The 23,160-nt window shown below is 30.8% G+C and overlaps 5 protein-coding genes across 6 annotated transcripts; 2 read left to right on the top strand and 3 right to left on the bottom strand.

Moving 5' to 3' along the window:
• The first annotated feature begins 8,732 nt into the window (after positions 1 to 8,732).
• Positions 8,733 to 9,386, top strand: LOC135948957 (uncharacterized). Its single transcript, XM_065498408.1, has 2 exons — positions 8,733 to 9,064; positions 9,130 to 9,386. The coding sequence occupies exons 1-2, from the start codon at positions 8,753 to 8,755 to the stop codon at positions 9,301 to 9,303; spliced, it is 486 nt and encodes a 161-aa protein (XP_065354480.1). The 5' UTR covers positions 8,733 to 8,752; the 3' UTR covers positions 9,304 to 9,386.
• A 1,341-nt stretch (positions 9,387 to 10,727) lies between these two features.
• Positions 10,728 to 13,440, bottom strand: MED17 (mediator complex subunit 17). The gene is made up of 4 exons (XM_065507073.1): positions 13,280 to 13,440; positions 11,878 to 13,221; positions 11,379 to 11,802; positions 10,728 to 10,858 (listed from the first exon to the last, which is right to left on the bottom strand). Exons 1-4 carry the CDS (start codon positions 13,372 to 13,374, stop codon positions 10,775 to 10,777), a joined length of 1,947 nt encoding a protein of 648 aa, XP_065363145.1. The 5' UTR covers positions 13,375 to 13,440; the 3' UTR covers positions 10,728 to 10,774.
• Positions 13,441 to 13,638: 198 nt separating this feature from the next.
• On the top strand, positions 13,639 to 14,827 carry LOC135956548 (RNA-binding protein 42). Its single transcript, XM_065507084.1, has one exon. The coding sequence runs from the start codon at positions 13,732 to 13,734 to the stop codon at positions 14,671 to 14,673; it is 942 nt and encodes a 313-aa protein (XP_065363156.1). The 5' UTR covers positions 13,639 to 13,731; the 3' UTR covers positions 14,674 to 14,827.
• Positions 14,828 to 14,901: 74 nt separating this feature from the next.
• On the bottom strand, positions 14,902 to 16,287 carry Taf12 (TATA-box binding protein associated factor 12). 2 transcript variants are annotated; one of them, XM_065507101.1, is made up of 3 exons: positions 16,247 to 16,287; positions 15,384 to 15,597; positions 14,902 to 15,320 (listed from the first exon to the last, which is right to left on the bottom strand). In XM_065507101.1, the coding sequence occupies exons 2-3, from the start codon at positions 15,558 to 15,560 to the stop codon at positions 15,000 to 15,002; spliced, it is 498 nt and encodes a 165-aa protein (XP_065363173.1). In that variant the 5' UTR covers positions 15,561 to 15,597; positions 16,247 to 16,287; the 3' UTR covers positions 14,902 to 14,999. The 2 variants fall into 2 exon arrangements, with proteins under 2 accessions (XP_065363173.1, XP_065363167.1); XM_065507095.1 differs by lacking the exon at positions 16,247 to 16,287 and having other exon boundaries at positions 15,384 to 15,980.
• Positions 16,288 to 17,937: 1,650 nt separating this feature from the next.
• On the bottom strand, positions 17,938 to 22,662 carry LOC135963219 (zinc finger protein 568-like). The gene is given in 10 exon segments (XM_065514989.1): positions 17,938 to 17,970; positions 17,972 to 18,013; positions 18,015 to 18,828; positions 18,892 to 19,229; positions 19,294 to 19,486; positions 19,543 to 19,856; positions 20,682 to 21,573; positions 21,636 to 21,970; positions 22,035 to 22,251; positions 22,311 to 22,662. Coding segments are annotated over 10 exon segments (3,432 nt in total). The 5' UTR covers positions 22,565 to 22,662.
• Positions 22,663 to 23,160: the final 498 nt, after the last annotated feature.

The following is a 23,160-nucleotide window of genomic DNA, read 5'->3' on the forward strand; positions in this document are numbered from 1 at the left end:
GGGGGAAACATTATATTGATATAGCTGTCGTTGGGTTGACAATCATTGGCAAAGTGAGACTCCTGTAGGTCCGAAGCATATTATTCTTAATTTGTTACGTATTAACGCATTCAAAAAACACCCACTATTGTATTCTAAATTTCTGCCTTGATATTCCCAAATGGACCTTAAAGAGGAAGACATATAAAAGAAACTTTCTAAACAAATATAAAAGTACAAATACGAAAGACTTATGAGTCTACTGTGAATGGCAACCGAACCAAAGTTGCGTTGTGTCAGTTTCCAAAATGGTATTTAAGATGGCAACAGGCAGCTATTATTTTCTGTTGCCAAATTGGCATCCAGAAATATTTGGTTGTACTCTGACGACGCAACTGAAGTTCGGTTGCCATCCATAATCCACCCATAAGACTTTTGTATTTGTATACCAAGTTTCTTTTATATGTTTTCTTTTTTGGAGTGTAAATTTGGATATTATTGCTGGTGAGCACGTGAACTTGATTGATCCTGCTTCTATTTGTCGATATTTATAACCTCAATCATACTGTTGCACTCTGTCGTATGAAAAATGTTGGAATGTTTGGGCGGACTGCTTTTTCTTTTCTATATATTCCTCATTGGAGAATATACTTTGATGTTATTGTTGACGATCAAGTGATCTTGATTGATCACGCCTCTATAAATATCATAGATCTAAAGCAACTAGAGCTGCTGATACCAGCAGGCTCTCTCACTGTGTTTTCATCTGTAAAATGTTAGAATAATTGTGCAATTCCAATTATGGTTCCAAATCCACGTTTCAACAAATAGTGCACTGTTGGAGCAGTTTTGAAGGAATTTATCTAGAGTTTAACTTTTTTGAGTTCATATTTGAGTTTGATGGTCTTATTTTTCTCAGTTTTTATTTAAAAATAATCTAATTAATTCGTTTTAATTTAAAAACATTTTCACTTCATATTGAATTTGACGGTGTTGAAAAACACCAACAAAATTTTTCACTTTGTATACACATTTCTTAATCACTTTCTGAGTCTATTAAACGATGTCCGTCTCGCTGGTTGTCCTTGTAAACCTTGTGCGCAAAGTACAGGTCACAATTTTGAAGCTATGTATATCGATCAAATTTGTTACATACATTTGTTTCAGCCCAAGGATGAAGCCTATTGAAACTGGCTAAAATCGGTCCATTATTTCACTTAGCCCCCATACAAATGTCCTCCCGAAATTTGACTTTATCGGCCATAACTGTTTAATTTATAAAGGTATCTACAGAAATTTCATACCGATCAGTCCATAATTATTCATAGCTCCCATATGTATAAGACTAACTTCCGAAAATTATTCACCAAAAAAAATTATTGAACATTTTCCCCACGGTCTAACTTGATCCTGAGGTAGTAACATATTTTTTCTTATTTTAGAGAGAAATCGCATTAAAGTAGCTTCCTAAAACATGTAACTAAATGAAGTCCAGATTTTTAAAAAATTATGTAATTCCTTTAGCTCAATTATTTTTTTCTTCAAAGTTTTTGTTGCAATTTTTTCCGCGTACGTTAGTTCTTAATGTGTCCCTGAATTGTTTACAAGTTGATATAAATAACCTTTTAAAAGACACTTACAAAAACAAGACTATGTTCCACTACTAATCAGATTTACTGGTCAAACCTTGTCCGAATTAATCAGGGAGCTTACTGCGCAACTAAATCCGAAAAAGAAAATGTTTGGAAATGTGTGCTAAATGCATAGTAATTCGAAGAAGATTTCCTTTCGATTCGAAAGGATTTCTGCGGAGTAACTCCCCAGAAAACAACGGAACAAAGGAACGATTTCCTGAAAAAGAACCTAGAAATCTGACCAAACAAATTGAAATTAAAAAATTCTTATTATTTTTGGGAAAATACAAATTGAAGATGAAAATTCAATTTATTAAAATTGTATTTCAGAAAAGCAAGACAATATTGAGAACAGGGGGTTTATTTCCTAATTCTATTTCAAAGGAAATCATTTTGAAAAATCATTTGTATTATATCTGTATTGTTACGTTTTTACCTTTTAAAAAACGCTGGTTTATTTCCTTTAAATAAACCGGGTACTTTTTATTGCACATAAAAGCAGTTTAGTAGTTTAAAAATAGTAATAACTCTTAATGCAAAATTACACAACAATTTAAATAGTCACTTTATTTTAATCTACACTCTTATATTACACACTTTATAATGTACAAGTATAGATTGGTAATACAGTTGATGTTACTTCTAAACTAAACTCCGACTGCAACCGCAGCCACGATTTATAAACAGTGAATCTTCCTTCTAGTAGCATCATGAAAGTTCGACTTCTACAATGATCAACTTTAAGCTTTTATTCAATGTTGTATGTTCCATAGCTATGTTAATAATATCCACAGATATGTTAATTATGTGAACTGCTGTTAATTGCCCGGTAAAGAAGCCTCCTGAAATCGAAAGGATGAGAAACATGATGTAACTTTAAACCAGCCGTTAAAACCGTTATTTATTTTAATTCAAATACAATTTCGTAACAATATTAATATGGATATCTGAATTTCTATTTATTTTCCTCAATTTTAAACTGGATTTCTTATCTACAATTTTTATTTTCTCAATATTTAAGCGGATTTCTCATTTCTCATTTCCAATTTGTTTTTTTTTTTTCAATTCTAATACAATTTCGTAACAATATTAATATGGATATCTGAATTTCTATTTCTTTTCCTCAATATTAAACTGGATTTCTCATCTACTATTTTTATTTTTTCAATATTTATTTGGATTTTTCATTTTCAATTTGTTTTTTTTTTCAATACTAATTTGCTTTTCTGTATTCAAATTTAATCTTGATTTCAATTTGTATTTTGTAAATGCTAGTTTGATTTTCTTATAAACAATTTGTATTTTCTCAATTTAAACATGAAATGTTGTGGTACTGGAACAAAGCTATGATTTAATTATTCGAGTCCGGTCGATTATTCGGTTTAGGTCATAATTGGCCTAACAACAGTATTCTGTATAAGCAGGCGCGGATCCAGGGGGGTGAAAAAATGTAACTTTCAAGAGATCTGTTCCGGTTTCGGTCGGACTGTATTAATTAAGTTTCTTTTAAAATTTTTATTTCATTTTAAGGATTCTTTTAAAATAAGTGGAATTAATTTAGCATGTTTTCCTTGAAATTATATTTTTAAAAATCTTTTTATTTTATTTCACAATTCAATTAACCCTTTATGTTCGAAGAAAACCAACCATCTAGGCAAAATAATCATCCATTAAGGCCGGGTAACTTATCAAAATTTTAAACATAGTTAAGGCATAATCATTGTTTAAATATATTTTTTTCATACAAAAAATAATATTTAAACATTGATTAAGCTTAACTATGTTTAAAATTTTGATAAGTTACCCAGCCTAAAACCAATATTTATACCGTATAACAAATTGTAATGAGCTCCAATAGTACATTTAAAATATTAAACATAAAAAAGGAATTATAAATATAAAAATTATATATACCAGGATTTAATTTGTCCCCTCCTCCACCAAGAAACCATGCCCCCCTCCCCTACATATTATAAAATTTAAAACACATATTAACAATTTTATTGAGTAGTATTATAAACAAACAATATTTTTACTCAAAATATATACATACATTTAACAAAACAAAAAAACAAAACATGTTTTAGTAGAGTTTTTTAGAAAATTTAAAAAAATTTATTGAAAAAAATGAATTTCATACTATGAAGCAAAACTGATGATTTTATGATAAACCTGTAAGATGAAATAAATAGCATTTTTTATTGATTTCAATGAAAGTTTTTTTTTTTTTTTGTTAATGCTATAAATATTTTGTTGAACACTTGGTGGTTTATTGAAAATCATCACTCAATATACATAAGTATAGTAATAAAATTAATATCAATAAGTTAATCTATTATAATAATTGTACAAAAAGTTTAATATACATGCATATATATATTTTTTAAACAAAACAAAAAATAAATTAAAAATATATTAATTTAATAAAAAATATACCTAAAAAAAACTAACATTATTTACTTATCTTTTTTTATGTATTTATAAAAGAAAAATTATATACATACATATATTTTAATATTAATATATATTTTTTAAATATTAAAATAAAAGAAAAAGTTATAAAAAAATAAAGAATTTTGTATAAGGGTTATTATTAACAAACTTTTAAGTGTATTTTTAACCTGTTTTATTAGTTTGTATTTTAGCAAAGCAAAGTCTTATTATTTTTTTTTATTTTATTTTTTAATTTAATTTTAAAGTTTAAATATTCCTTTCTTTTAATATACATATTAAATTCTTTTCATATTAAATCAAAAAATATATATACAAATATTATTTAAAATAAATAATTATATACTAATAAACACTTTATATATATACAATACAACAATACAAACATACATACATATATTTAAAATAATTATTGAAATAAAAGTAATGGGAATTTTGCTAAAAGTAAATTATTATTTATAAAATAAATAATATTAAATATATATATAAATATAAAAATTATAAAAAAAAATCTTAAAAAAATTGAAAAATTTTTTGAAAAAAAAACCAACATCCACAAAAAACGACCGCAAAAAAAAAAAGAAACCAACTTAAATAGCCTATAAGAAAGATAAATTAAAAAAAATATAAATAAAATAAAGAAATGCATAAAAAAATTAATTATAATTAATAATTTAATGAGAAAAAATGTTTAAATAAGTATTTTAGTGTTAATTATACAATTAAAACAAAAAAAAAACAAAATAACAAAAAAGGAAAAGTAAAGTAAATAAAACATTATACACCACTCACACAAAAACAACTTTACACAAGAAATAACAACAAACCACAACAAATATATGCAGCAACACGTAAACAAAAATGCATTAGCAAACATCATAATGATGATGTTAATGTCATTATTATTATTATTATGATTTTTCATACATACATCCATACATACATACACATACAATATAAATATTCAGCTAGCACAACAACAACAATGATAATGATGATAAACAACATTGATAATGATGATGATGAATGAATGAACGGTCATACAAAAATAAACAAAAATAAAAAAATGAATAAAGTTTTAAAACAACAATATTTGTAAAAAGTAAAGAAAAAAAATTAAATGGTGTTTCATTTACAGAGAGAGAGGAGAACATAAAATGAAGGCCACTGTAAATGTAAGCCATCTTTGAATATTTACTGTTAGGTTAGGTTTGAAGGAGTTAACTGTTATTGCTGTTGATCTAAGTACATTAGGGTGGTCCTTAAAATAAAATTTTGTTATTTTCTTAACACGTAAAAATTACAGTTCCTCGATTTTTAAAATTATATGTCCAATAATAACGCATTTATATCCATAATTCAAAATAACTTATCAAATGTGAATGATTTTCATAAATGAAAAAAAATATTTATTTTTCTTGTTATTTATTGAATTTCGTTTACATAAATTCGAATAAATAAATATAAATTTAAACAATAACATTATTTAAAAATTTAGGTAACAAAATCTCAAGACCCTCACAAACATATAGGAACAAGGTCCACAAGGCAGTAGCCGCAGTACTTGGGATATGGACAAAGAAACCTTGCTAGTTACCTACAAGACGATTTGTTGGTCTGTGGTCAACTATTCTGCTCCAGTGTGATCGCCTTCGTTGAGTGATACTCAGTGGATAAAAATTCAAAGCAGTCAAAACACTGTCTTAAGGACCGTCACATGCTGCCTTTAAATTACCTCCAAACACGAAGAGACCAAGTTTATGTATAACGATCAAGGAACACAACGTCATTGGAGGAGTTATCCAAACTTCAACATCACACAGTTGGAGTATCCCCTGAGGCATGTAAGAAAGAGGGCCTACGCATATACGAGGATAGCATATATGACTGCTTTGAACGACATTCACAGAGACGCCATCAATTCCGCGGTAGCAGGATACCATATGAAATTCGTACTTGAAGATCAGGATGGAGCAATGAGCTTAATGCCCTTTGGTCCGCATAGACCGTGCTGTCCTGAACTTATGCCCAGATTGTGGTCCTCATGATACCCTCCACATATTCAACTATTCAGCCAAACCTATTTCACCTATGTCCTATGGATTTATCGCCAATTAAGGATCGTTTAAATATAGCCCAATTATGAAAAAAATTACCCGGGTGTTTTTTCCATTTTCTTTTCTTTAACATAGAATTTGAATAGGAAAAATTAAAAAACTCCCGTTGAAATTTCATAGGTGTAACAAGTATGTTACAATTTTATAGCAAAAATTAAGTCCACATCGATCGAATGTTTATATTAAATTAAAACATGCAAACAATCCCAAAAGAGCTTCTCTTATAAAGTTTGTTCATAATCATTTCAGATTTTGTAGGTGTTAGGACTGGATATACATATTTAAACGACATTAGGTAGGTGTTAGGACTGGATATACATATTTAAACGACATTTTTGATCTCATTTTGTAAAACGAAATGTCAAACGTAATAAATTTGAACTGCTTTATTTTTTATTTAAATAAAAATTCTATACTTTTTACTTTCTTCTAAATTTTTAACTAAAATGCGATATTCTGCCACTTAACGAAAGTTGCGCATTTTTAGGTACATTCTGAGTAACCTCGATTATTCTTGATATTTTGTTTTCCACTTGGCGTCGTGATAGATTAAAACTCTCTAGTCAAAGACCTAACTCAGTCGTCAAAAACCTAAGAGACAAAACTTAATTTTGGTTCAAGTTTGAGAAAGTAAAAAAAACATCATTAACAATTATGAAAACTTTGAAATAAATTTCAATTTGACTACTAAGACGCAATTTTAAACATGTGTTTAAAATACTGATATTTCGAGCAAGCTAGAAAATTTTTAATTTTGGTTTAATGAAATCTATAAAATTTAAATTATAAAATACCATCTTTGCACATATTTTGAATTTATATAATTTTTATTAAGAATTTTAAATAACAGCAAATACCGTTACCGCTAAATCACAGTTATCGAAATAATGCAGCGTTACAGTTGCATTTTTGCTCTTGATTTTAAGCTCTTATTAGTATTTGATGATCTTATTTTTCTCGGTTTTTATTTTAAAATAATCTAAATTCGTTTTAATTTACAGCACATCGATTTTATGCTCCTCTTCTATATCTTATCAATAATAGGTTATTTCCTTCCAAAACATCCATTTCTTTGCTTTTCGTTGCCACCTGAGTAGGGTTCCTACACGAAAAAAATGTACTTTTCGGTTTAATTTAGTATTAAAAAATTGAAAAGATTGATTAATTTGCTCCCGGGAAAGGAAAAAGTCCGGGAATATAGGAACCCTACACCTGAGGTAAAATACTTTTTCAAGTAGGTAGTTCTTCATTTATTAACATACGTTATTAGACATGTCCACAAGCGTTGCTTACGAAAAATAACTTATACATAATCCAATTTAAAGACGTTTCTATGCAATGACTCATGATCATCCCAATTATTTATTAAAGTAGCAGTAACAACAGGAAACTAACAAAAAAAAATTATACATAAATCTCATTCTTTAAGTGTCCTTAAAATAAAGTTTAGCGTCATGGTTGGCAGTGATTGAATGTCAATACAACAATGCATACAGTGGATGTCAAGAAGTACGAATGATATTTACAATGAATATCCAAAATACAAAATGCATTCATTTCTCAATAATAGTTCTTTAGTACAAATAAGTTGCTGTTCTTTTTTATGAAATGACCAAATGAAAATTGATTTTTTCACTTTTTGTAAATTTAAAACCATTACAAATTGTCTATTAATATCTAGTAATTTAATGACAAATATTGAGTTTCAGAAAATAAATCAGATCACAGAATTTAGCTGCTGCCAAAATTGATTATTTTAATTTTTCATAACATTAAAAATTCATTTTTAAATAAGAACAAGTTACAGACTCAGAAGGAGATCCCGAGCAGATTGGTATACTTTAGGGTGGGTGTTGGGATAGTATTGCACGTTACAAACATCAGCAATAATCAAATATACCCTCCCCAACAATGGTAGTGTAGGGTATAATTAAACAATATATAAGCGCATTATTCTATATTAAAAGAATTTCGTTAAAAAATACCAATTTTTCGCCATTGCGAAAGGACTTGAAAAAATACATGTCATTTGTACTACTGGACACCCACTGTATTGTATTTTTTTACAGTTAATTTTGTTTCTATTTTTGGTCAACCATGATAAACGAGAAACAAGGACAACAAAACCACCCTTAATAGGCGCAAACACTAAAACAAAAATAACGTACAAAAATAGCGGTACTGCTGAGAAGGAATAAAGCAATTAAAAGAGAACAAACAAGAAATTACTCCTACAAGAGGAAGAAAAATATAAATAATTTTATTATAATAAAAAAAAATCAAAGCGAATTTATGGTGAAATTTGTTTAAATTTTTAAATAATTATAAAAAAAATATAGTTAATTTTAATATGTAAATAAATTATACAGTGTTTGTTTAAGGGAAAAATTAACATTACAAGAAAAATATAAAAAATCAATAATTGGAAGAAAAGAAAAACTTTGTTCATACCACCAAAAATAACAAAAGGTTAATAACTTAATAATTTAAATTTGAAAGTGTAAAAAAACTTTAATAAATGTTAAAACAAATAGGTTCAAATAAAATTTTAAAAACTACTTTTATGAAACTATGACAAGCAATGAAATTATGTTAAATTCAATGATAAATAAATCAACAACAATGAAACAACATACTAGACGCAGTTTTCACTTGAGCGAAACAATCGAGGAGGAAGAGTCACCACCGGCACATGAAAATGTTCCGCATTTGAAACGTAACACACCCATACTCTTCTCCACCAATCGAGGACTACATTTAAGAACGACAACAACTAATACAACACTAACACCCCACACAGAAACTTCAATGGCTAGTAATTGTACAAGTACATCTCTGTTAAATTCCATCTATAATATGTCGTTTTGTGATTTAGAAAGATGGGTTGGTATTTAATAAATATTCTTTTATTTAATTCTTATTTTATCCTTTAACATTCTTTTATTTAGAGCACGAATCGCGCTAATACTATAAGTTTGGAAGATACCTTCACCATACCCAAACCGGCTTTTGTACCCTCATCTGCTGCCTCGGGTTCTCTGGCCTCTAACAGTTTACGATTTTTACCCCATAAGTCCACATCAGTACGTTTTAATGGCTACTCACGATTTGATGTGGAATAATAATTGCTGTTGTAAAATTTACTTACAAGTTAAGGGGTTACTTACTTACGTTGAGCAAATATTTGATATAATAAGCGTCTACCCACTAAAGGCCTGATTCAGAAACAAGGTCTGAAAACAAATTTGAAATTTTGTATGAAAAACTCTTAAAAGTTTTCAAATAATTTTTGAGTGTTTTTCATACAAACATTTTCAGCCCAATTATGAATAAAAAATTCCCCGGGAGTTTGTTCCCCGGTAGTTTTTTCCCATTGAATTTGAATAGGAAAAATGGGAAAAGGGGAAAAAGTCCCGGGGAATTTTTATTCATAATTGGTCTGTTTAAAAATGTTTTCTGATCGTGTTTCTAAATTGTGCCCCCTAGGGGTTTTTTTTATAATTTTGAACAATTAAGAGTCTGATTCAGGAACACGACTGGAAAACATTTTTAAAATGTTTGTATGAAAAACACTCAAACATTTTTGGAAAACTGATTGAATTTTAAATTGTTTTCTGGTAGTGTTTCTGAATCCGTTTCCCAAAGAAGCTTATTAAAAATCTCGTAGTTGCGAATTATTGAAATGCTTGCAAAAGAATTTTAATACGTTTAGCACTACTATGAGATAACCTGCTAAATTTGACATGCTGATATTTTGCCAAATGTGTAAGAATGTCTAGTTCGGAAGCAATATTAAGTGTTCCTATAACATGAGTCTATAAACTTTTCTTTCCTCAATTATTTGCTCAATGTAGAGTTGTGTAGCTCTAAACTGAAATGCCGTTTTTTAGAGATTCAGTTTAAACTGTAAACGTTGTACTACTACAACATACCCCTAAATCATTGTTTTAGTTCAGAGCTGCATGTAACCATAACTTAAAACGTGTAGAATATCTTCCAAGAAAAATATCTTTGTTATTAATGCGATTGAGTGAGACCTAAATCTAAAATGCAATATACATATCTAATATTTTTGTAGTCTCTAAATTCTTTGTAAATAGTAGTAGTATAATAATTAAAATGCAATATTTTCTTAGTTTTTTAATAAAATTATTTTATAAACGAAAATAAATGAATATAATTAATAAAATGTAATTTTAATTAAAATCGTAATTCTAAAAAATGCCTGATGAGCTTTGAAAAATAGCGAACATCTATCTATAACGATCCTAAATATACGTTATGGGGTCGTAAATGAAAAATGTGTAAATTACACTCATGGTAATGGGTATCAAAAGAGAAGGACATGGATAAATTGAATTCCATATGGATAAGAATCCAGATACATACTTCAAATTATTTTATTTACTACCATTTATTTTTACCTCGCCGGCCCTGTTTGAATTTTATTTGCCGCATTTTAAATCCAAAAAATTCGCAAATATACCAGGAGAACAGAATTGAGTAGCAAAGGTGTTTTCTCTAAATAATATTTATATTAAAAATACTTTTTTAAAATATATATTTTTTATTTATTATTCATAATTACTTAACTTAAGCCGAATTACTATTTAACGAAGCCATTAAAAATTCCATTTTATTAAGAAAACTTTTGCCTTCGATTTTATCGAAACGAACCTGAAAAAAATAAACAATTTAAATGAAAGGATATAAAAAATGCATATTTATCAAGTAAGATTGCTATATTTAAATTTACCAAATATTACATATACCCTTCTCCAAAATATCCTTTAATATAAAGATTAAAAACAAAAAAATTGTTGGAAACAATTTTTGTTGAAAAAAATTGTAATGGTGAAGATAAAATTTTTAGTGAAAAAAATGTTTGGGAAAAAAAATCGTGAACAAATTTTGAGTGAAAAGAATTTGTTGATGAAAATAAATCTGGGAGAAAAAAACTTTTTGATGATAAAAAATATCAGTTAAAAAATATTTTTTCCGATTTTGATCCATTATTGTCTACGTTAATGACTTAGTAATCCTTATACATATATAAAGAAATAGTTGTGTTTTTTTTCATTAATCTCAGCCATTCCAGAATATATATATACTTTATGCGGAAAAATGTGGATATTACCACTCATGGCGAAGGGGTATACATAATATGTAATTATGAAATTACATTAGTTCCACTTACCTCCTTAAAATGTCCACCCAAATTTTCCCAGAATTTCTCGGGCACCAGAGGATTTGGAAAGAAATCCTGTCTTGGACTTTTTGCTATATAAACTTTAACATCCATTTGTGATTGTGTACAGCGTATTTGCACCGCTATCATGCGATCACTGTTGGGTGAGGCCAGCAAACAAGAACTTGCATTGCCTAGAGGTTCCACTTTACCAATACCCAAGTGATTACTATTCGACAACACTTGCCAGGCCATACAGCGTGCCAAGTTCAAGAGACATGATATTTGATGGGAATTAATTTGACACAGTATTAAATCTCTTAGCTCTTGCGGCTCATAGGAGAGATGCATCACACGACCATCACGACAAATCGCCTTAAGAGATCTCTCGCGTACATGTATAACAAGAGATGTGCGGTTGATGGTGTCATAACTATAACGAAAAAAATATATATTTTTTTCCATTTTTTCTATTATCCTCTAATATAAAAAACATTTTCCCACTCACCCATGCGTTACAATATTAATTTTAACACACGACATTGTTGGACTAGTCATAGCATTCCAATGTGATACGATCTGAGGATCCTTAACATCTCTGGCCAGCGTATCCAATACATACTGAGTACGTTTGCGCATAAAAATATGTTGAGCTTGGGCAATAATTTGCTCCAGAATTGTCTGGTATTTTGTCATTTCAACCAGACTTTGACGATCAGCCGCCATGGGTCCGGCCAACATACGTTTTTTGCTCGGACCCATTGGTCCACTGGCTGGATGAGGGAAGGGATGATGTGAGTTTTTATGATGTACCTCACGTAAGAGTTGATGTAGCGAATGTTCTAAAACATGATCGTGATCATGATCATTGATGGGCGTAGGTTGGTTACTGTCCACTGTTGTGGAATGGCATAACGAAATAATTAGCTGTATGCCGGGTAAAAGCGTGGCTCGTATTTGATTGCCTATAACCACATGAGGTATGGGAGCCTGCAGTTGTATGGCTTCTCTAGCCAACTGGCTAAATAGTTCTTTGCAAAAGAGCACATTTTGTGCATCTTCTATTGTTTTTTGCCACACACCACCTTGTTGTGTGGTATTAGGGCCATGGCCCATTAAATTTACTGTAGCCGTACATAAATCCTCCTGATCTTTTTGTGTTATAACTTTAAAATAAGCCACCCCCTGCAATTCTGCTGGTACTATAACTCTTAAGGCGGAGTTATTTTTAGGCGACAGATTCGGTAGACCATTATTGGCGTTTGTAGTTGCGAGAGCAGATGAAGTACCTGCTGCCTCATCATCGGCTATATCTTCGGCCTTAGTGACTTCGAACGTGCCACTCATGCCAAACTGTGAGCCAGCCGTTCGATAACTTAAATCACCTATAATGGCATTCGATACCTTTTTCAAGCGCCAATTTTGTCTTAAACGTAACAGTTCAATGTGGAAATCTGAGACATTGCGATTACGCTGTTCTGTGTGCGTATTTTTAAGACGTTCAGCACCGCTCAGCAGTATTTGGGCAGCTTGATTGAGGGCTTTTTTGCGACTATAAACTTGTACTATAGCATTATTTTTTTCAATCTCAGTATCTGGCACTGGATCCAGCACTAAATATCGTTTGTCTTTAGCTATTGATATAACATCCGCTAAGACACATACTTCAGTGAAGGCATCATTTAGCTTGTTGCGCACTGAATCCCAAGGCCATAAACTCGGTTGAAACTGGGCATCTTTATCGGCTTCATCCGCTTGGGCTTTTTCTTCTTTTTTCAACTCTTCCAGCGAAGTTTTGCTAAAATCTATTTTAGCTGCACATTTTTTGAGGCTTTCCGAGAGAGTTGGTGGCCTGTGGCGTACAAAATAAAAATGTAATTTTAATTAAAACTGAGCAAATGTGCACTTACGGTTCATAAATTTCGGTGCCATCGTAGCCAATTTCTTGTATTTTACTTTCGCATGTTGTTTCAACCGAAACATTTACAGAATTTGTAAAATTCATACTTTTATTCCAATTACATATAAATGTTTAACTTATTTTTACAAACAACTCAACAAAAAAAATAGGCAAATGCTTGTTCTTCTTGTTGTGGGTCCAATCACAATGGGTGAGTTAAAAAATACAGTGTGGCCAGATATTAATTATTGCTCTTGTTGTGGGTTAATTCACAATACAAACATAGCCGCAGTAAATTTAAAAATCTGGCAACATTTTTAAAATTAGTAAAACTGTCATGAAACTGACGTTCAAACTGTCAAAAATACAGCCAACATTATCCAAACGTTTTAATACTAGCTGGTAATTTTTGTTGGAAATATATTTTAATAATTGTAATTAATACGAATAATTTAAATTAATATGGGAACAAAAAGAAAGAACATTGAGGATGAATTGTCACGGTTTGAGGCGGAAATATCAAAACCCGCCACAACAGCGGCACCGTCAACACGTAATCTTTTCGTACCCAACCAGGTGAGACCCATAATAGCAGCCAATACCTACAGCCAGGTTCAGCAAAAACTCCAACAGCAACCAACAAATACTGCAAGTTCAGTGGCACCACCTAGCATGCCGCCAAGAATCACTGTTCAACCACCTCCCATACCACCACCGGCGTTCATGCCAACATTTGTTCCCACACAAGCTGTAAAGACACACGTACCCGTTACAACCACCCCCGTGGTGTTAAGCAGTGCGCCGAAGTTGTATCAGAGTCGGCAGTCGGTAAATGTTCCTTCGGTGCCCGTTGCAATGCCAATAGATGTCAATTCCATACAGTTTGATGTTACACAGAAATTGAAAAAGTTGAAAGCAGAAAAATCGGGACCAAATCCCATTGCAGAAGAAGCCATTAAAGCGGCAAAAGCTTCGTCGGCTCTGCAGTCGTTCCAGTCTACCGAAAAGAAGAAGAAAGATCGTAAAACAGTACGTATAGCCGGTGGTCAGGTATGGGAAGATTCATCTTTGGCCGATTGGCCCGACGATGATTTCCGCATCTTCTGTGGTGATTTAGGCAATGATGTCAACGATGAAGTTCTAACGCGTACATTTAACAAATATCCCTCCTTTCAAAGAGCCCGTGTAGTACGTGATAAACGTACGGGGAAAAGTAAAGGCTTTGGTTTTGTTAGCTTTCGCGAACCGTCTGATTTCATAAAGGCAATGAAAGAAATGGATGGACGGTATGTGGGAAGTCGACCAATCAAATTGCGGAAAAGCTCTTGGCGTCAACGTAGTTTGGATGTGGTCAAGAAAAAGGAACGTGAGAAGCAATTGTTGCTGCAGTCATTCAACGCTTAATGGAATACTTTAAAGCAGTAGAATTTTTTAGACTATTTGGCTCAAATTTTATAGAAATAAGCTTCAATTCAGGCCCATATTTTTGGATTATGAAAAAAATAATGTACCTTTTCTAACAAAATCAATAAACAAAATTAAAATACAATTAAGAAAACGAATACGTGTTTCAATAGTTGCAAATAGACAATAGTCCTTAAAAATCTAAATAAAAAATCATTAAAACACACATTTTAAATATTAATTCTATAAAATATGTATTTATTTTCCCTACACGAAATTAAATCTTACAAACTAATAAATATTTAAAAAAAAACGTATAGTTTCGATCAATATTTCTTAATAGTTTTTCGTATTAAAGCCAAACGCTGTTTGTGGGCTTCTGTAATGGCAGCACGTTTATATGGTCTTAGTTCATCCGTACCAAATCCAGGAATCCACATATTCCATTTCCGTTCCAAATGTAATTGCACATCGCGTACTTCGACCTTAGAAACTTTACGATGTTTGGCAAAGGCACAAGTGGCCTTGACAGCATCTTCAACAAAATCATCAGCTATTTGTAGCAATAACTCTTCAACATCTTCATCCAGTTGCGCTGTTGTATCCACTTCACGTACCAACTCCAGAAGACGGGCCTTCGTTAAAACCTACAATGTGTTAAATCGTTAAGAGATGTAAAATATTTATAAATTAAAATGCATTCTTATTACCGGTTGACTTTCGGGGCCTGTTGAGGGTTTTGTATTCGCATTTGTAGAATTTCCCGATGAGGATGAAGATCCTGTATTATTTGTCATGGTATTGGATGCACCAGCTCCTCCTCCACTTGTTCCTGTCGAATTCGAGTTATTGTTGGCCATGGGGCTACTTTGAGATGGTGATGCCATTATTATATCTTGAGAATCGTCACCACCAGCACCGTTACTATCGAAATTGTTAAAAATATCCGACATTTTGTATTTATTTTTCAATTTATATTTTTTTTTTACCCAAAACCGTTATTATTTTTTAAGGAAATTATAATTTCAAGGAAGGATTATAAATAAAAACAATACTGCTTATGGAGCAAATATAAAATAGTTGAAAATTTACTAAATGGAAAGTGCAAACATAAAAAACCAAAAGAATAGTAGTGGTGGGAAATGTCAAACAGATAAGTGTTTGGATTATTTATTTATAAAGAGTTGATAGGTTGTGGTGGTAAGGTGTTCAGGTGATATTGGTATAGATGTATAAAATAATAAAAGAATAGGGACCGGATGGTTGGAGTATTGGCGTTTTTTGGTATATTTATAAATAAAAAAGCTGAAATATTTAGGTATTTAATAAAAAAGAAAAAAACAATAAATTACAATAAACGAATTAAAATATTTACAAATGAGGTATAAATAAATTAGGATGGTCAGATTAAAAAAAAATATAATGTTGGAGTAACCCCAGATAAATTGTTTACCTATTATACCTTTAACTTTATGAATATTATGCAAATAGTTATTTACAACTTAAAATTGTGTTTACTTAATATTTTTGTTTTTTATAAAAAAAAATTGTAACAAAACTCAATGATGCTTACTTTTTCAGGAAAATAATAAACTGAAATAAATTTTCTTCTTCTTATTAATGATGCCATTCACTTTGAAGTGTTAGCATTTATAGCATGAAGCAGGGATGTAATTTATGAAATGTGTAGTGGAGCCAAATCAAAATGGTACTTTTTAGATATTAAAAGTACTAAAAATGCTTGAACCATGGTGTAATGATATACAAGGTGACATTAATCAAACAGCTGATTATTTTTTTGCTCGAGTTTGTTTACAACTTCAATCTTGTCAAAATTTTTTTTTGCTGTAGTTTGTATACATTATGTCAGTTGTTTTTGACACTATAAAAGTTATTTGTTTTTGTATTGTTGTATTTGTTGCCGTAACGCATACACCTTATAATCATTATGCATTAAACACATTCAAGACAGCAGGCTACCAACTTCAATCTGTCAAAAATAAAATGCACACGTTTATATGGAGACGATTATTTTAACGACAGCACAGCTACACGGCCACACGACTACTCATGCCGATGTAGCCGAATTAGGCTAATTTCTATTTTTGTCAACTACAAAACAGAAATAGTGTTGCTAATATAATAAAAAATGTAAATCAAATTAGTGCTTAAAAATATATATTTTTTTACTTAATTAAGAGAAGTTTCTGATAACCATATTGAAATAAATTAATAACAAGTACATAATTGATTATAACCATATATATATTTTTACTCAAAATAATTGTTTCAATCTTAATTACTTTGGAATTTTGTACGGTTATTTTTTATTAAAGTGGCACCACTGAATTATAAATCAGCTGTTTAATTGTAGCTGTCGTCTTTAAAATAATTCAGTAGCTGACACACGACTACAACTGTAACCAGCAGAATTTGTGTTCGTGTAGTCGTGTAGCCTGTTGTCTTGAATGTGTTTAATGCATTACGCCATGGCTTGAACATTGCTTCAAAATACCTGGTGAACCAAAAATTATATTTTAAATTTATAATGCGGTTCTTCAGAATATTTTTATGTACAGAAAGTGTTTTTAGTTCATGAAAATATGAACTGTTATTGAGATCTTGACTTGAAATTCCCTTAAATTTGCAGAATATCTCTAAAAAAAATTAACAGGAATTCCCAGAAAAGTGTTCGACTTAAATATATGACTCTAAATGTATGCTATTTGTTCAAAATTTAAATCGAAACATTATGAGAAGGACGAAGATCAGCTACTCAGATAAAATGTTTCGGCGTTGATTTTTTGATAATCCTTATTGTAGGTGTAAAATATTAAAAACAATTTGACCTGAACAGTTTTCATAAGAATATGTCTATCCTAATTGAAAATTCAAGCTTTTTTAAATGATATAAAACATTTGAGATCGCATAATTAATTTAGGAAGAGATATTTACGATTTTAGGGAACAAATCTAGTTTATCGGCGCCAAGGAAAACAATCTTGAAATATCGGGTAAAAAGAGATTTTGGAAAAATTTTATATTTTTTATTGACCCATAACTCGGAATAAGAAAGTAAATGTGACCGTAAAAAACAAGAAATTACAACATGTCCAATTTTCAAACTCCCGAGGCCTTATTTGTTCGCTTAAATAAAGAACAAAGAAATTATTCTTCTAGAATTTGTTTAAATTTTTTACAAATGTACTTCTTTGTTTATTTTAAATATACCTATCTTATTAATTTGAAAATTATTAAAATATACTACTTTATATTACCATTCTTTAAACAGTGATAAATAATTTAATGAAGTTCTCAATGAGAATGCTTCACCACAAGGGTTTGTAAGCAAACGACGTTTGTCCCGTATGTATGTTCATATGGGTTCGTAATACATTTGGATACTTAAAAGTCTTTTCACATTCATTGCATTTGTAAGGTCTTAATTCGGAATGTACTCTCATGTGAATTTTTAACTTATCCACTCGTTTAAATCCTTTACCACACTCCGAACATTTATGGGGTTTCTCATCACTGTGTATAACACGATGTAATTGCAAGTCCTTTAGGCGTTTAAAAGTCTTACTGCATATTTCACAGGAAAATGGTCTTTCCCCGGTATGCGTCAGCATATGACTTTCCAAACCGCAATTGGTACTGCATGATTGTCCGCAATAAGTACAAAGAAAACGTTTTTTATCCTTAATTTTTTTTGTTGGCTTTTCTTCTTGAGAGGGATTGTTTAGATGTTTTCTACTAACATGCCTGCGCAGACTATCTATGCGGCTATATGAACGAGAACATAAATTGCAGGGGTATTTTTTAGCCGAGACAAGTACAGGTTTAAAATATTCCGTAACTTTATCGGGGCCATGCACTAAACCCATGTGCACTTTTAAATCCGACGAACGGCTGGCTTTGTAGCTACACAATGGGCAAGGTAGTTTATCTTCTTCTGGCATGTGAGTATAGCGCTTGTGTATTTTAAGAAATTTCTCATTTAGATATACCTTGTGGCATATGTCACAACATCTAGGTAAAGTTTCATCATTTATATCCTCATCAACATCTTTTACTGATTCTGGTTCGTCACTATCTTCGTCATTTTCAGATGAGTGCTCGGTCGTATTGGAAACAGAAATCTGTAAAAAATCTCTAGGGTAATAGATAATATTTAGATTTTAATTACTTCATATTTTGTTGTAAGTAACGGTATACTTTTCTTCTTGTGACTCCTCATTGTTTGAAATCATTGGCAAAAATACTTCACTTTCCACTATTTCTTCTTTTATCTCCACGTTACATTCTATATCCAAAGGTTCAACCTTTAGTTCATCCTGTAATTGTTCGGCGATTGGTGCCGATATTTCTATTAATGACTCTTGTAAAAGTTCAATATTTTTAATATCTTCTTGCGTATTCTGTTGGTCGATTAGTTCGAGATATTGTTTTGAAACATTACATGCCTGCTGTATAAATTTGTAAGCATTTCTTAGTTGAGCTCCACATTTCTTACAGATTTGTTGAGGCATATTGAATTCCTGATATGTAGATAGCTAAGAATATCAGAAAAAGGAACACTATTGTTAATCTGAATAAGTGGTTTTAATATCAACTTACACTAAGTTTTGTTAATTCATATAAGAGATCCTTGTACGTTTTTTCAGCTGTCTTAATAAAATCATCAAGTTTAATGAAATTTGCAGTTGGATTTGAGCAACAACGACATTTCTGGATAGATGTACCACTGGTATTAATTGGAGTTTCCCACACTAAATCTGGGGGACAGATTTTTTCTGAGCTTATGTCCTCACTAAAATAAATACATACTTTTATAATTGTCATTTTTAACTAGAGTAATGAACTTACTCTGGCAATGCAACTGGACTATTGGCTTTAACTGGCAGAACAAAAGGTACAGCGTTCGGCATTAATGAAACTTTGTTTGCCCGATTTATAATATCAGATGATGAAAAGTGGTCCACACATATCCGTGAATTTGGTGTGAAGTTTATGCGACAAACCTCACTCCACTTTTTTCTTATCCGCTCGTCTTTTGGAATGTTGAAAAACATTCCATTTTTACTCTCTACGTTTTTATTGCAAAGGCAACAGCTACGCATTTTTTCTATTCCTGCTACGTATAATTTACAACATGTAATTCCTTGCAGTAATTGCTTCAATCATCAGTAGTACTTAATTTTGTCATAAAAGTTATTATTTTAGATAAATAATTCTCAAAATTTTACTATACTTTATTTTATAGATATATGTATAAACAGATTCGCCAAAACTGACGTTTACTGAGATATAAGTGCCAATCACTTTAAAGTGATATCGTTTATAACATGAAGCGGGGATAGAATTTATTAAATGTGTAGTGGAACCAAATCAAAATTGTACTTTTTTGATATTAAAAGTACTAAATTATCTAAAATTATTGAATAGTGCTTCAAAATACCTTTCATATGATATATAAAACAGTTAATTAACATTGTGATATATCCCAGTGTTCAATGACAATACGACCGGCCGAAGGTCAATAGAAAATATGAATATTAACAGAAAAGAATTATGAACTGTTATTGGGATCTTGACTTGTATCGAAAAATACATTATAAATAAAATTTGAAATGGAACTCCCTAAATTTACAGGATATGCCTAAAAAATATTAACAGGAGTTCCCAGAAATATGTTATTATGTCGAACATCGGATTCGCTAAAATATTTTTATTGACCCATAACAGAAGAAAGTAAATGTTACCGTATGATACGTTTAATAAAAAATATTAGGATAAAATTAAAATATTTGTCTTTTTATCTCAATAATTTTTGGGGGTTTCATTTAACGTAGCATACGGGTCAATAGATATGGGCCTCGGGAGTTTGAAAATAAATAAAGAACAAAGAAATTAATGTTCTATAATTTGTTTACATTTTTTACAAATGTACTTCTTTGTTTATTTAAAAAATGTCTTCTTAATTTAAAAATGATTACTACATATTACTTTACATGACCATTCTTTAAACAGTGATTATTTAATGAAGTTCTCAATGAGAATGCTTCACCACAAGTTTTGCAAGCAAACGGCGTTTGTCCCGTATGTATGTGCATATGGGTACGTAATACACTAGGATACTTAAAAGTCTTTTCACATTCATTGCATTTGTAAGGTCTTAATTCGGAATGTACTCTCATGTGAATTTTTAACTTATCCACTCGTTTAAAGGCTTTACCACACTCCGAACATTGATGGGGTTTCTCATCACTGTGTATAACACGGTGTAATTGCAAGTCCTTTAGGCGTTTAAAAGTCTTACTGCATATTTCGCAGGAGAATGGTCTTTCTCCGGTATGCGTAAGTACATGACTTTCCAAACCGCATTTGGAACTGTATGATTGTCCGCAATAGGTACAAAGAAAACGTTCTTTATCCTTAGGTTTTTGGGGTTTTGTTTTTTTTGTAGGCGTCTCTTCTTTAGAGGGTTTATTTAGATGTTTTCTTCTAACATGCTTGCGCAGACTATCTTTTCGTCCATATGAACGAGGACATAAATTGCAGGGATATTTTTTACCCGAGTCCAGCACAGGTTTAAAATATTCCTTAACTTTGTCGTGGCCATGCACTAAACCCATGTGCACTTTTAAAGCCGAAGAACGGCTGGCTTTGTAGCTACATAAGGGACAAGGTAGTTTATCTTCTTCTGGCATGTGAGTATAGCGCTTGTGTATTTTAAGAAATTTCTCATTTCGATATACCTTGTGGCATATGTCACAACATCTGGCCAAAGTTTCATCATTTAGATCCTCATCAACATCTTTTACTGACTCTGGTTCGTCACTATCTTCGTCATCTTCAGATGAGTGCTCGTCAGTATTGGAATTTTGTAAAAAATCTCTAAGGTAATAACAAATATTTAGATTTTTATTACTTCATATTTGTTGTAAGTAACGGTATACCTTTCTTCTTGTGACTCCTCATTGTTTGAAATCATTGGCAAAAATACTTCACTTTCCTCATTTTCTTCTTTTATGTCCATGTTACATTCTACACTCAAAGGCTCAACTTTCAGTTCATCATGTAATTGTTCGGCGATGGGTGCCGATATTTCTATTAATGATTCTTGTAACTGTTCAATATTTTTAATATCTTCTGGCGTATTCAGTTGGACTAGTTGAAGATATTGTTTTGAAACTTTACATGCCTGCTGTATAAATTTGTAAGCATTTCTTAGTTGAGCTCCACATTTCTCACAGATTTGTTGAGGCATATTAATTTCCTGATATGCAGATATCTAAGAATATAAGAAAAAAGAACATTATTGTTAAACTGAATATGTGGTGTTAATATGAACTTACACTAAGTTTTGTTAATTCATATAAGAGATCCTTGTACGTTTTTTCCGATTCATCAGGTGTCTTAAAAAACACATCAAGTTTTATGAAATTTGCGGTTGGATTTGAGCAACAACGACATTTCTGGTTAGATGTGCCAGTTGTATTAATTTGTACATACTCTATTGAAGTATCCAACATTAAATCTGTGGGACAATTTTTCTCTGAACTTATTTCCTCACTAAAATAAATAGGTACCTACTTTATAATTGTCATTTTTCATTAGTGTAATGAACTTACTCTGGCAATGGAACTGGACTATTGTCATTAACTGGCAGAACAAAAGGTACAGCGTTCGGCAATAATGAAACTTTGTTTGTCCGTTTTATAATATCAGATGATGAAAAGTGGTCCATACATATACGTGAATTCGGTGTGAAGTTTATGCGACAATTCTCACTCCACTTTTTTCTTATCCGCTCGTCTTTTGGAATGTTGAAAAACGTTCCTTTTTCACGTTCTACGTTTTTGTTGCAAAGGCAACAGCTACGCATTTTTTCTTTTCCTGCTATGTACTATTTACAACATGTAATTCCTTGCACTAATTGCTTTAATCATTATTAGTACATAATTTTTCATAAAATTTATTATTTTTGATAAATAATTCTCAATTTAAATTAACATAAATAACAGAGTTTGACAGCCTGAATAAACAAAAATAAACAGCTGGGATACGAAAGTATAAAGACGCCTTGATTTAGCAGTTCTAGAAGATAATTAGGTGGATATTTTATTTAACAAAAGTATCTATTGAATTACCTACATATTAATAAATTAAAAATATGTTTCTCGGATTTATTCCTTTTTCCATTTGTTGTTATGTTTTGTTTACCTTTGTAAAATATGTAAACAATAAATATTATAGTTGCCAGACGTTTTTTAATCAAGACCCGTCAAATAGGGTCGCCCTGAGTAGCTTAATGGAATATATTTTGCTTTGTTCTAATACAGATATGCAATAAATGACAGTTCTCAAAAAGTAATATCGAACAGTTATTTTGACGTTCTACAACCACTTTTCAATGGCTGTGGCATTATATCTCTGGTTGTTTTTTACAGAGCTAGAGAAAAAAAAATACAATTTTCAATA

The sequence above is a fragment of the Calliphora vicina genome, chromosome 1 (assembly GCF_958450345.1).
Source record: "Calliphora vicina chromosome 1, idCalVici1.1, whole genome shotgun sequence".
In the NCBI taxonomy this organism is placed as follows: domain Eukaryota; kingdom Metazoa; phylum Arthropoda; class Insecta; order Diptera; family Calliphoridae; genus Calliphora; species Calliphora vicina.